This window comes from Lepidochelys kempii, chromosome 5 (assembly GCF_965140285.1).
Source record: "Lepidochelys kempii isolate rLepKem1 chromosome 5, rLepKem1.hap1, whole genome shotgun sequence".
In the NCBI taxonomy this organism is placed as follows: Eukaryota; Metazoa; Chordata; order Testudines; family Cheloniidae; genus Lepidochelys; species Lepidochelys kempii.
This window is the reverse complement of record NC_136384.1, coordinates 42,584,565-42,599,096: the sequence shown is the minus strand read 5'-3', so window position 1 is coordinate 42,599,096 and position 14,532 is coordinate 42,584,565. Positions and strand designations below refer to the sequence as shown.

Here is a 14,532-nt window from a genome sequence, read left to right as displayed (position 1 = left end):
GAAGTGGTTGAAAACAAGAAATAGACCAGATTTGTTTTGTATTCATTTTCTCCTCCCTCCCTCCGTGAAATCAACTGGCCTGCTAAACCCAGTTTTGAGTTCTATCTTTGAAGGGGCCATTCTGTTTCTCACAAAGCCACCCCCTTTGTTGATTTTAATTCCCTGTAAGCCATGTCGTCAGTCGCCCCTCCGTCCGTCAGGGCAACGGCAGAAAATCGTTCCGTGCCTTTTTTCTGTGCAGACACCATACCACGGCAAGCATGGAGCCCGCTCAGATCACTTTGACAATTAGGAGCACATTAAACACCACACACATTATCCAGCAGTATATGCAGCACCAGAACCTGGCAAAGCAAAACCGGGTGAGTAGGCGACCTCAGCGTGGTGACCAGAGTGATGAGGACAGAAACAGAATTCTCTCAAAGTTTGCCCTGGCAAATTGGACATCCTGGTGGCAATGGGGCAGGCTCATGCTGTGGAACACCGATTCTGGGCCTGAGAAACAAGCACAGACTGGTGGGGCTGCATAGTGTTGCAGGTCTGGGATGATTCCCAGTAGGTGAGAAACTTTTGCATGTGTAAGGGCACTTTCATGGAACTTTGTGACTTGCTTTCCCCTGCCCTGAGGCACAATACCACCAAGATGAGAGCAGCCCTCACAGTTGAGAGGCGAGTGGCAATAGCCCTGTGGAAGCTTGCAACGCCAGACAGCTACCGGTCAGTCGGGAATCAATTTGGAGTGGGCAAATCTACTCTGGGGGCTGCTGTGATGCAAGCAGCCAATGCAATCAAAGATCTGCTGATATCAAGGGTAGTGACCCTGGGAAATGTGCAGGTCATAGTGGATGGCTTTGCTGCAATGGGATTCCCTAACTGTGGTGGGGCCATAGACGGAACCCATATCCCTATCTTGGCACCAGAGCACCAAGTCAGCGAGTACATAAACTGCAAGGGGTACTTTTCAATAGCGCTGCAAGCACTGGTGGATCACAAGGGACGTTTCACCAACATCAACCTGGGATGGCCAGAAAAGGTACATGACGCTCGCATCTTCAGGAACTCTGGTCTGTTTCAAAAGCTGCAGAAAGGGACTTTATTCCCAGACCTGAAAATAACCATTGGGGATGCTGAAATGCCTATAGTTATCCTTGGGGACCCAGCCTACCCCTTAATGCCATGGCTCACGAAGCCATACACAGGCAATCTGGACAGTAGACAGGAGCGGTTCAACTACAGGCTGAGCAAGTGTAGAATGCTGGTAGAATGTGCATTTGGACATTTAAAAGCACGCTGGCGCAGTTTACTGACTCGGTTAGACCTCAGCGAAACCAATATTCCCACTATTACTACTGCTTGCTGTGCGCGCCACAATATCTGTGAGAGTAAGGGGGAGACGTTTATGGCGGGGTGGGAGGTTGAGGCAAATCGCCTGGCCGCTGGTTACGCACAGCCAGACACCAGGGCGGTTAGAAGAGCACAGGAGGGCGCGGTGCACATCAGAGAAGCTTAGAAAACCAGTTTCATGACTGGACAGGCTACGGTGTGAAAGTTCGGTTGGTTTCTCCTTGATGAAACCCCCCCGCCCCTTGGTTCACTTGATTTCCCTGTAAGCTAACCACCCTCCCCTCCTCCCTTCGATCACCTCTTGCAGAGGCAATAAAGTCATTGTTGCTTCACAGTCATGCATTCTTTATTCATTCATCACACAAATAGGGGGATAACTGCCAAGGTAGCCCAGGAGAAGTGGTGGAGGAGAGAAGCACCAGGAGGGGTGGTGGAGGAGGGAAGGACAAGGCCACACAACACTGTAAAAGTTTAAAACTTTAAAACTTATTGAATGCCAGCCTTCTGTTGCTTGGGCAATCCTCTTGGGTGGAGTGGCTGGGTGGCTGGAGGCACCCCCATCACATTCTTGGGCATCTGGGTGAGGCGGCTATGGAACTTGGGGAGGAGGGCGGTTGGTGACACAGGGGCTGTAGCAGCGGTCTGGGCTCCTGCTGCCTTTCCTGCAGCTCAACCATACACTGGAGCACATTAGTTTGATCCTCCAGCAGCCTCAGCATTGAATCCTGCCTCCTCTCATCACGCTGCCACCACCTTTCAGCTTCAGCCCTCTCTTCAGCCTGCCACCTCTCCTCCCCGTCATTTTGTGCTTTCCTGCACTCTGACATTGTCTGCCTCCACGCATTCGTCTGTGCTCTGTCAGTGTGGGAGAACAGCATGAGCTCAGAGAACATTTCATCGCGAGTGCGTTTTTTTTGCCTTGTGATCTTCGCTAGCCTCTGGGAAGGAGAAGATCTTGTGATCTTTGAAACACATGCAGCTGGTGGAGGAAAAAAAAGGGACAGTGGTATTGAAAAAGACATTTTATAGAACAATGGGTACACTCTTTCACAGTAAACCTTGCTGTTAACATTACACATAACATAGCACATGTGCTTTCGTTCCAACGTCGCATTTTGCCTCTCCCCACCACGTGGCTAGCCTCTCTCCCCTCCCCGTGGCTGACAGCAGGGAACATTTCTGTTCAGCCACAGGCAAACAACCCAGCAAGAACGGGCACCTCTGCGTGTCCCCTTAAGAAAAGCACCCTATTTCAACCAGGTGACCATGAATGGTATCACTCTCCTGAGGATAACACAGAGATAAAGAACCAATGTTGTTTGAACACCAGCAAACATACACTGCAATGCTTTGCTGTACAATGATTCCCGAGTACGTGCTACTGGCCTGTGGTGGTAAAGTGTCCTACCATGGTGGATGGAATAAGGCTGCCCTCCCCAGAAACCTTTTGCAAAGGCTTTAGGAGTACATTCAGGAGAGCCGCCAATGCCAGGGCAAAATTAATAATTAAACACGCTTGCTTTTAAACCATCTATAGTATTTTAAAAGGTACACTCACCAGAGGTCCCTTCTCCGCTTGCTGGGTCCGGAAGGCAGCCCTGGGTGGGTTCGGGGGGTATTGGCTCCAGGTCCAGGGTGAGAAACAGTTCCTGGCTGCCGGGAAAAACTGTTTCTCCGCTTGCTTGCTGTGAGCTATCTTCCTCGTCCCAAAAACCTGCTTCCATGTTGCCTCCATCTCCATTGAAGGAGTCAAACAACACGGCTGAGGTAGTGGTGGCTGAACCCCCTAAAATGGCATGCAGCTCATCATAGAAGCGGCATGTTTTGGGCTCTGATCCGGAGCAGCTGTTTGCCTCTCTAGTTTTCTGGTAGGCTTGCCTCAGCTCCTTAAGTTTCATGTGGCACTGCTTCGGGTCCCTGTTATGGCCTCTGTCCTTCATGCCCTGGGAGATTTTGACAAATGTTTTGGCATTTCGAAAACTGGAACAGAGTTCTGATAGCACGGATTCCTCTCCCCATACAGCGATCAGATCCCGTATCTCCCGTTCAGTCCATGCTGGAGCTCTTTTGCGATTCTGGGACTCCATCATGGTCACCTGCAGCTTGCCACACTGGCCAAACAGGAAATTTAAATTCAAAAGTTCGCGGGCCTTTTCCTATGTACCTGGCCAGTGCATCTGAGTTGAGAGTGCTGTCCAGAGCAGTCACAATGGAGCACTCTGGGATAGCTCAAGGAGGCCAATACTGTCTAATTGTGTCCACAGTACCACAAATTCGACCCGGCAAGGCCGATTTCAGCGCTAATCCCCTTGTCGGGGGTGCGGTAAGGAAATCGATTTTAAGAGCCCTTTAAGTCGAAAAAAAGGGCTTCGTTGTGTGGACGGGTGCAGGGTTAAATCGATTTAACGCTGCTAAATTTGACCTCAACTCCTAGTGTAGACCAGGGCTAAGAGACTATCAATCACGGGGTCTTTTCAATCTCAGATTAAATTTTAAAAACCGCAGCACCAATGGCAGCCCATCCCAATTACCTTTTCTTTTCCTCACAAGGACAGTTATTACCATCTTTGATACTATTTAAGAGACTGTTGAAGTGGTTTCTCCTTGTAAAACTTTCTCCAGCCAAAGGAAAGGGAACAAAAAAAATTGTTAAAATGAAAGCCTTATTTGATACTTTACATTTCAAATGTTAATTGTTTTTCCTTCTTTTAAATAAAAGGTTAAAATGATTTTTAATGATTTGTTTGTCATAGTACTAAGCAGGTTTCCCTATACCAAATTCTGAACATTGATTAACACTGTTTAATGTTGGATAGTGACTGGGCTTATGTTAACACCTTTGGCCCATTTATTCCATCTAAATTAACAGAATATATACTAACAATACAATACTGTTCAATACAAACAATATCTATAAGGCAATAAGAGGACTACTTTATATTAATATTTATATTTATAATAATCTTACCGAAGGAAAAAGGTTGCTAAACTGAACTGTAAGAGCTCCTTTGTTGCACAGCATGTTTACTGATCAATTTTCTAATATCAAAATAAAGTTTCAGGATGAAGACCATGGTCAACAACTCCATTCACTGGAACCTTCTTCCAGAAAGATAAACTGAGTTTGTGCAGGAGACGAAGCTTCTTGGGGACTGTTTAAAGATTGTGGAAGAAACTCCCACAGGAACTGAGGACCACCATAAATCTCATTACCTTCCACTCCAAGTACAAGGAGTGCTTCTTTGACCTTGTTTTCTCTAACATACACACAGGAAGTATGTACATTTAAAAAAAAAATGCCCCCAAAACCAAAATCCTACCAAAACAAAAACACTACACTGCACACACAGTTTCCCCCTTGGGTACAGAATGAGACAGAGAACGTATCACATGTGACAGATGTTAGTTATGTTACTTAGTGCACTACTAACACACGACACTGCTGAGGGCAATATATAGAATGGAATCTCAACAAGTTACTGATATAAATCCCCAAAAGACAATATTCTTGACCATCCCACTGAATGTTGATGATTAGGACACAAAATATAATTGGGAACTTGAAACTCTTTATTTTGCACTGTTTAGCCATTTATCCTCATCTAAAATCAAAACTTCATTGCACTTGGCCAGATATCTACAGAAAATCTCATATCCTGAAATACCCGTTTATGAAATTACAGGTCATGGGCCATATAATCAACTGAGATCCAGGCCCTTTGCAGCAGTCAAGTGCCTCCAAAGGGACAGACTTTGGCCATAAAAAGCCAGTCAAGAATTGCCCTGGTGCAGAAGACCTCTCCACCACTGTAAAGAAGACTGATGCAACTCCTGGTGCCAGCCCCATCCTCCCACACCTGCATAGCAATTGTATCAGCTGTAAGGAGGGAGCATGGCTTCTCCATCACACATTCTCCGATGGCATAGGTTCCCTGTTGGACAGAAGTTAGAGCAACTCTTCAGCTACTCTAATCCTCAGCAGGACCAGAGCAAACTGGCTCTGAGAATCAGGGAGCCTACTTCCCTTCCTCTCTTCCAGACAAAAATCGGGTCCTATATCTTTTTGAGAATAAGTGATCCATTTTGTTTGCAAATCACATCATACCAAATTTGCAAAAGACACAGGCTGTTTCTTTTTAGTGAAAATTCTCCCTAATTGAAACACTTGAAATAAAAGCTGCACTTGGTACTCTACCGGTATCCTGATCAGGAAACAGAACATGCAAAGGTGGGTTTGAAGTACACTCAGCCAGACTGCATACTTTGTTAAATTGGTGAAAATCCAGAGCAACTACCTTGAAATTTCTCCAGATTTCATCTAGCGTTAATGAGAGCAGAATCTGACTCACATCTTTAAACAAATATTGGCAAAAGTAAGTTAAAAATATACATAGTTGAGATTCAGAAAGGTTATGCATGTTAATATGATAGGCAATTACTATATTAACTGGATAGCATCCTTATCCAGTTATCAGAGTATCACTGACAACTAAATTATTATGATTCATTAAGTCATATCCGACAGTTAACAGTCTCAAAATGTTAAGGCAAATTTGAAAAAGAATGTGTGGAAAATATTTCATTAAAAGAAAAGCCATACATGGCCATACAAGAGTACAACAGATATAAAAACTATTATATTAATACTTTAGCATATTGCCACTCTTCTGTATCAAACATGACCAGCATCAGCTGAACTGCATGTTTAATATTAGAGTACACTACGTGTATTAAGAAAAAAGTCACAAAAGACTTGTTGTATTAAGGAAAAAGTCACAAAAGACTTGTTGTATTAAGGAAAAAGTCACAAAAGACTTGTTAAACTTTCATATGAAACTGGTGATGAGCACCTACAAAAAACATAAAACTGCATATATAGTAACATCTACTAAGGAAGAGTAAAATATCAACATAAATTTGCTCAACAGCCAAGTATATATCAAGTATCCAAATATAGAAATGTTAATCCACTGCACTTGATATATAAAACAGACGGCTCTGCAGTAGCCTTATGTTTGATTGTGCCTCGGCAAAAGGCATTAAAAGCACCACTGGGCTTAGCGACACTTACATTTTATAGTGCTTAACTTGCTGGCTCAAGGGTGTGAACAATCACCCCACTGAGTGCAGCAAGTCAGAGCGCTTTAAAGCACTAGTGTAAACAGGCTCCTTGCGCTGGGAGCCGCGCTGCCAGTGCTTGGAGCTAATCCCCTCGTGGAGGTGGATTACCAGGAGCGCTGAGAGCGCTCTCTCCCAGCGCTCGCAGGCGACCGCACTTGCACCTCAAAGCGCTGCCGCGGGAGCGCTCCCACGACAGCACTTTGCAGTTTCAAGTGTAGCCATGCCCACTGTCACTAATCTTATCCCTGTGTGTTTTACACAATTTATTTGCTTAGTGAAGACTAAGTTATTGCTTATCTGAGAGAACAATACTCCTTTTTCCATCGAAGTGTGGCTCTGTAAAGTAATCAAAGGGGAAAATATATTTAGAGATGATTGGAGAGGGAAAATGTTTGCTGTGCAGTAAAATGTATTGGCTACAGGGACAAAGTCTTGATTTTGTGTATATGCACTACAGACGTAAGTTTCAGCTGGTGTACATAAACTTTAATGGTGCTACTAGTGAGATATGCCAGCCGAGGATCTGGCTTTACATTCAGTTACAAATAAAGAACAGAACAACTCTTAGAGGTAAATTCCTATTAAATCAATAATTAAGAACAAAATGAACAACTCATATACTAGAAGTCTGACACTGAAGTTGGTCAGCAGTTAATGTCTTGTTCTTAAAAAAAGCTTCTTCTACCACATTACCTGCTAAAAGATGTCTACCAGTCTCATTCAGTACTTTTAACACTGATAAAAGCCGTCATTCAAAGCACAAAACTTCATAATAGTGGGAATAAAGGATGAGAGTAATGAAAAACAAACCTATTTTGCTGCTGTTTTGCAAGTACTATGGATTCTAAAGACTATTTCTGGAAGTGAATTAAATGACACTGTTCTCTGGGTCTCAGTGGCTTTAACCATCAGGAAGTAGGAGGCAATATTTATCAATCGATTGTACCAAACCCCCAGGCCACCCGCTTTCCTTCTGCTGTTTACCTCCCACACGCTAGAAGCATGGAGTTGCAGTCACTTCTGTCCTCTCTTTGCTATCCCATCTTTCATCTCTCCTTCTAGTAAGAAAACAAACTGAAATTGAGGATACAAAGAAGGAAAAGTAGAAGGATAAACACAACAGGCAGGGGAGAAAGCCTGGAGAAAGAGATTAGAAAAGAGGGTCAAGAAGGGCAGTAAGCAAGATGATTCATTCTCTCTCTCTCTTCTCTTCCTTCTGTCCCTAGAGGCAGAATTCCAAAAATTGTTGTTCTCCCCACCTTCTAGGTTGATCACTAGGTGTTCAGAAAGTAACCCCTCATTTCCCCAGAGAACCGGTGATCCTCCTGGCTTTGAGAGCAGCTTGTCATTAAGCTTCCTTTTTAGTAACCATCGACTCTACAAACAGAAGCTGAGAGTTGAAAGTTAATTTCTTCCTTCCTTATGCAAAACCACCAGGAACAGACTCTGTTACACCTATATAATCTCTATTGTCTTTAACGGGGTAGTTTTAGTGCATCTCAGGGTAGCAAGTTTGTCTCTCCCACAGCTACGGTTGGATTGAGGCAATCTGGGGCCCGAAGTATACCATGACACAAAGCCTCACCATGGCCTTGCACACCACTTGGAGTGGCAGGGGCCACTCCTCTCCCAGAGAGAGGAGGACACTGGCATGGGACACCTTTCTTCCTACCAGAAGCAACAAGGGCCATCTCTGTCTCCCTCAGAGTGAACTCTAAATTCAGAAGAGTGTGTATGTGCTCTTCCAGACTGTATCTGCTTGGATGGGTGGGTGGAGGGTAAGCTATGCCCAATAGAAGAGCAAATATACACTTTGAGTACTTTTGAAAATCCAATCCACCATGCTTAAGTTCCTAACAATGCTCAGCTCACTTTGAGTAGAAATGGAACCTTCCCCCTACCCACCCACTTTTCTCCAGTCATACATACTCTTGTTGGGGTGGTGCTGGCAAGGGCCCTCAGTGCAACCGATGTTGGAGTCAACACTCCATTGAGATGAACAGGGCTGTTCAATCCTTTCAGAGCTATTGTTCCAGGCTTATTACAGACTCAAGATAGGTTTCACTGCATCGGTTACACTCTGATCATGTTTTACGTAATCAAAAGAGCTAGAGATTTACTTTTTTTAAAATAGAAAACCAGTGTTAATGTAATCACATGACTCTATAAGCCACAGACCCAGGCATGGATCCATAGTATTTATGCCTTACTCTAGCTCTGCCTTTAGCCATAGAGCACAAAGTTTTTGACACCTACAGTATGTCCCATCAATTCATGTTCTGAGCCCTTGAGAGATGCTGCCAATTGATACAATTGCTTTACTGGTAAGAATCCCAGCAATTTGGGTCCTCACTGTTTGTATATGGTTGGTCACATATAGAGAGAGAGAGTGAGTGAGTGAGTGAGTGTGTGTGTAAAAAACTTGTGCCTTGAAATCTGTGTAAATACTCTACTTGTATCAAGAACAACTCAGATGGCTGGAGCTCTCGTTTGTTATAGATTGAAATGTAGTAAATAAATGTACCAGCCATAGGCACCTATCACCGGTAATCCAACAACTAGTATCATCATTAAAAAAAAAAAAAAAAAGGGCCAATATTCTTCATCTTGCCAGAATCAAAAGGTAGGAATAGTAACTCCATCTTCAAGAAAAAAAGCCCAAAGTCTCAGCAGGCAGGCAAAAGTCAAAAGACAGAAGCCAAAAATCTCGTTAAAGAAAAAAAAAATCACATCCTGTTGTGGTAAGAAAGACCCAAACACTAACTGGTACTGAATGCAGTGGGATTATAAATAAGATTAAGATTCTGTCACAGGTATAGGCAATAAACAAAAATTCAGGAAAGCCCACAACCTGTCCCTGACTTTTACTAAAAATACCCTGGAGTGGAGGGAGGGCAAACAGAGCACTGCTGGGGCTTGCAGCTGCTCCAGCCCCAGCCTGGCAACTGCTCCTGCGACAGGACCTGACTGCTGCTGCTCCAACCCCACAGAGGGGCTAACCACCAGCCAGCTATTCCAGCTTCTCAGGGCTGACTGCTAGCCAGCTGTTCCGGTTGCCACTGCTCCAGCAAGCCCAAGGCTGACAGCTATTTCGGCCCTCTCCCAGAAGTAGTCACAGAGATCTTGGAAAGTCATGGAATTCATGACCTCTGACACAGAATTGTATCCTTAATTATAAAATACGCCACTCATGCTTTTGTTGGGAGGGAGGGAGGGAGGGAGAAGGAGGGTTTATGTTCCACTTGTAGTCACACATGCAGCTATTTGAAGGATTGAGGATCAAACATAGTACATAAAGGCAGTGCTACTCTTGATTATTCTTCTGGAGATGAGCTTAGCAGCAGTCATGCATAATTAATTTTTTATTCTGATGATGAGCTTAAACCTCAAAAAAAAATATTAAGCAAGAAATAATACATTTTGTTGCACCTAGAACATTAACAATTGGCTCTATTTACAACTTTTCATTTCCTGAGAGGATATTAATTTAGATCTAGTCCTTACACAAAAAGTTTGAGATCTCTCTTACCCAGATCCCAGTCCTGCAATATGCTAATTTCATACAAACTTGTCTTCTACTAAGCCTGAAGGAATTCAATTGATACTCCACTCCATGCTGGACATGGCCTATAAAGGCCTTCAACATTCTCTACAACTGTATGTATTATAGAAATTCAGATCCAAGTGTGATGAAGGAACAAAACCTTGCTACAATATTACATCTTCTGCTATGTCATTTATGTTGCCGGTTCACAAGGCCCACAGAAGAGTTCAGCACCCTCAGAACAAACAACAAAACCCATCTGCATGGTGTCTATCTTAGTCAGCACAGCTGAACCTTGGTACACCTCTACCCCAATATAACGTAACCCGATATAACATGAATTCTGATATAACGCAGTTAAGCAGCACTCCGGGGGGCGGGGCTGTGCACTCTGGTGGATCAAAGCAAGTTCGATATAACACGGTTTCACCTATAATGCAGTAAGATTTTTTGGCTTCTGAGGACAGCGTTATATCGGGGTAGAGGTGTATATCCTATTTTGTACATATCATAAAAGCATAAGTCGAGGAAGAGACCTATAGGAACATCACTGAAGAGCCTGCTATCCAATATGGAAATCTGATACTAGGAAGAGAGCTATAAGTGTGATAATGATGATACTTCTAAGATCAGCAGCTCTGTGTCACCCTTCTTTCTACTGCCACATCTCCTACGTCTCCCACCAGTACGACCTACTGACTTGTAAAAAGATTTCAGCCTGCATTAGATTCTCCATTACTATTGCAGAAACACAAGTAATTAACATTCTTCAGATAAAATGCTCTGCTCTGTACTCATGAAAAAATTAGATGGCAGCTACAGATCTAATGCCATTTTCTACAGAAGAAAAAGTCAAATCACTTTCGCTTCATAAAGCTATGGTGCACTATTTCTCTTTTGTGGAAATTCCCAATATATATTAAGTTGTACAAAACAGTCACGCAAGTAAGTGGCCTTTTCACCAGTGTCGTGAGGACAGTCTATTTGCTCACTGGCTTCGTTCTCACCATTCACATAAACATTTACAATAGAGACAGAATGAAAATGGTACTACTTCACCCCAAATCCTTTAACAAATCTCATAAGGTTAAAATCTGCAGCATGAACCTCATAAAAGGTTTAGAATACCTGACCTTGAAGAAAAGTTAAAAAACTGGGCACCTTTAGTTTTGAGAAAACATGAGGAGGAGGTTGGGAGGTGGAGGAGAAAAGGATCTGATAACATCTTCAAATACGTTAAAGACTGTTATCAAGTGATCAGTTGTTCTCCATGTCCACTGAAGGATAGGACAAGAAGTACTCAGCTTAACCTGCTGAAATAGAAATTTAGGTTAGATATTAGAAAAAACTTTCTAATAGGGCTGTCGATTAATCGCAGTTAACTCATGAAATTAACACAAAAAAATTAATCGCAATTAAAAAAATTTACTGTGATTAATCACAGCTTTAATCTCACTGTTAAATAGAATACCAACTGAAATTTATTAAATACTTCGGATGTTTTTCTACATTTTCAAATATATTTCAATTAAAACATAGAATACGAAGTGTACAGTGCTCACATTTTTATTACAAACGTTTGCACTGTAAAAATGATAAAAGAAATAGTATTTTTCAATTCACCTCATACAAGTACCATAGTGCATTCTCTTTATCATGAAAGTGCAACGTACAAACGTAGATTTTTTTTGTTACATAATTGCACTCAAAAACAAAACAATGTAAAACTTTAGAGCCTACAAGTCTACTCAGTCCTACTTTTTGTTCAGCCAATCGCTGAGAGAAAAAAGTTTGTTTACATTTAAGAGAGATAATGCTGCCTGTTTCTTATTTACAATATCATCTGAACGTGAGAATAAGTGTTCGCATGGGACTTCTGTAGCTGGCATTGCAAGTCATTTACGTGCCACATATGCTAAACATTTGTATGCCCCTTCATGCTTCCGCAGCCATTCCAGAGGACATGCTTCCATGCTGATGATACTCATTAAAAAAATAATGTGTTAATTAAATTTTTGACTGAGCTCCTTTGGGGAGAATTGTACGTTTCCTGCTCTGTTTTACCTGCATTCTGCCCTATATTTCATGTTATAGCAGTCTTGGAAGATGACCCAGCATGTGTTCGTTTTAAGAACACTTTCACTGCAGATTTGACAAAATGCAAAGAAGTTACCAAAGTGAAATTCTTAAAGATACAGCATTCGACTCAAAGTTTAAGAATCTGAAGTGCCTTCCAAAATCCAAGAGGGACGAAGTGTTGAGCATGCTTTCAGAAGTCTAAAAGAGCAACACTCCGATGCAGAAACAATAGAATCCGAACCACCAAAAAAGAAAATCAACCTTCTGCAGTTGGCATCTGACTCAGATGATGAAAATGAACGTGTCGGTCCGTACTACTCTGGATCATTATTAAGCAGAACCAGTCATCAGCATGGACACGTCCTCTGGAATGGTGGTTGAAGCATGACACATCAATATCTTGCGATGTTGGCTACAACAGTGCCATGCAAACACCTGTTTTGACTTTTAGGCGACATAGTAAACAAGAAGTGGGCAGCATTATCTCCCGCAACCGTGAATGCACTTGTTTGTCTGAGCGATTGGCTGAACAAAAAGTAGGACTGATTGGACTTGTAGGCTCTAAAGTTTTACATTGTTTGAATGCAGTTATTTTTGTACATAATTCTATATGTGTAAGTTCAACTTTCATTATGAAGAGATTGCACTACAGTACTTGTAATGAGGGAATTGAAAAATACTATTTCTTTTGTTTTTTACAGTGCAAATATTTGTAATAAAAAATATAAAGTGAGCACTGTACACTTGTATTGTGTTATTGAAATCAATATATTTGAAAACGTAGAAAACATCCAAAAATTTTAAATAAATGGTATTCTAATATAGTTTAACAGCACGATTAATCGCGATTAATTTTTTTTAATCATGCGATTAATTTTTTTAATCACTTGACAGCCCTACTTTTTAACTATAAGGATAGTTAAGCTCTGGAATAGGCTTTCAAGGGAGGTTGTGGAATCCCCATGACCGGAGGTTTCTAGGAACAGGCTGGAGAAACACATGTCAGGGATAGTTACGGTATACTTGATCCTGACTCAGCATAGGGTCTCGAAGCACTACAATTCTATGTTTCTGTGATTGACTGCCACGTTACCTACATGCCAGCAATCTCAGAAAGTGACTGACCAGTTGAAAGATTACATCTGAGGATCCATGGGTCTGGAACCCAGGTGTGCAAACTGCTGTGTTGACCCCACCACCAACAGCTCTGGCGAAGAGGTAATGACAGTCTATGAGCCCTATGGGTTCGAGCATGACTGGATGTCCTGTCAGTGCCTACTGCATTTCCTGAGTAACCCAGGAACAGTATTTAAGGCATAAGGAAAACGCTTAGAGGTTGTCTGTGCAACCAGGTGGATCCTCAGCTTACTGCTGCAACAGACTTTTCTGTGTGCTTCTGATGCCTTGCCTTGTTTCTAGTTCCCGGCTCCAGCCTTGCTCCTAATACCTTGTCTCATTCCCGATCCTGGTTCTTGGTCCCCTGCTCTGCTCCTGTGTCATAAATATAAAGGGAAGGGTAAACCCCTTTGAAATCCCTCCTGGCCAGGGGAAAGCTCCTCTCACCTGTAAAGGGTTAAGGAGCTAAAGGTAACCTCGCTGGCACCTGACCAAAATGACCAATGAGGAGACAAGATACTTTCAAAAGCTGGGAGGAGGGAGAGAAACAAAGGGTCTGTGTGTCTGTCTATATGCTGGTTTTTCTGCCGGGGATAGACCAGGAATGGAGTCTTAGAACTTTTAGTAAGTAATCTAGCTAGGTATGTGTTAGATTATGATTTCTTTAAATGGCTGAGAAAAGAATTGTGCTGAATAGAATAACTATTTCTGTCTGTGTATCTTTTTTGTAACTTAAGGTTTTGCCTAGAAGGGTTCTCTATGTTTTTGAATCTAATTACCCTGTAAGATATCTACCATCCTGATTTTACAGGGGGGATTTCTTTATTTCTATTTACTTCTATTTTTATTAAAAGTCTTCTTGTAAGAAACTGAATGCTTTTTCATTGTTCTCAGATCCAAGGGTTTGGGTCTGTGGTCACCTATGCAAATTGGTGAGGCTTTTTATCCAACATTTCCCAGGAAAGGGGGGGTGCAAGTGTTGGGAGGATTGTTCATTGTTCTTAAGATCCAAGGGTCTGGGTCTGTAGTCACCTAGGCAAATTGGTGAGGCTTTTTACCAAACCTTGTCCAGGAAGTGGGATGCAAGGTTTTGGGAAGTATTTTGGGGGGAAAGACGCGTCCAAACAGCTCTTCCCCAGTAACCAGTATTCGTTTGGTGGTGGTAGCGGCCAATCCAAGGACAAAGGGTGGAATATTTTGTACCTTGGGGAAGTTTTGACCTAAGCTGGTAAACATAAGCTTAGGAGGTTTTTCATGCAGGTCCCCACATCTGTACCCTAGAGTTCAGAGTGGGGGAGGAACCTTGACACTGTCATCTATTGCCCTGC

General features: G+C 42.6%; 2 protein-coding genes across 13 annotated transcripts in view; both read right to left on the bottom strand.

Moving 5' to 3' along the window:
• ERBIN (erbb2 interacting protein) overlaps positions 1–14,532 on the bottom strand; it is a 226,698-nt gene that overhangs the window by 102,610 nt on the left and 109,556 nt on the right. Inside the window, exon 2 of one of the 12 annotated variants that reach the window (XM_073344093.2) lies at positions 3,876–3,956. The exons of 10 other annotated variants lie outside the window; for them this stretch is intronic. In XM_073344093.2, the coding sequence (XP_073200194.1) occupies positions 3,876–3,909 (34 nt within the window). In that variant the 5' untranslated portion in view covers positions 3,910–3,956. Of the gene's footprint in view, positions 1–3,875; positions 3,961–14,532 lie in introns of all 12 variants that reach the window. One more of the 12 variants, XM_073344094.2, reaches the window with a different exon arrangement.
• On the bottom strand, positions 1,692–3,882 carry LOC140911316 (uncharacterized). The gene is made up of 2 exons (XM_073344101.2): positions 2,903–3,882; positions 1,692–2,323 (listed from the first exon to the last, which is right to left on the bottom strand). The coding sequence occupies exons 1-2, from the start codon at positions 3,432–3,434 to the stop codon at positions 1,905–1,907; spliced, it is 951 nt and encodes a 316-aa protein (XP_073200202.2). The 5' UTR covers positions 3,435–3,882; the 3' UTR covers positions 1,692–1,904.

Coding starts and splice junctions, on each gene's coding strand:
- LOC140911316 (XM_073344101.2), bottom strand. CDS start 3,434: ATGATGGAGTCCCAGAATCGCAAAAGAGCTCCAGCATGGACTGAACGG. Junction 2,324..2,902: donor AAGCGGAGAAGGGACCTCTG/GTGAGTGTACCT, acceptor TTCCTCCACCAG/CTGCATGTGTTTCAAAGATC.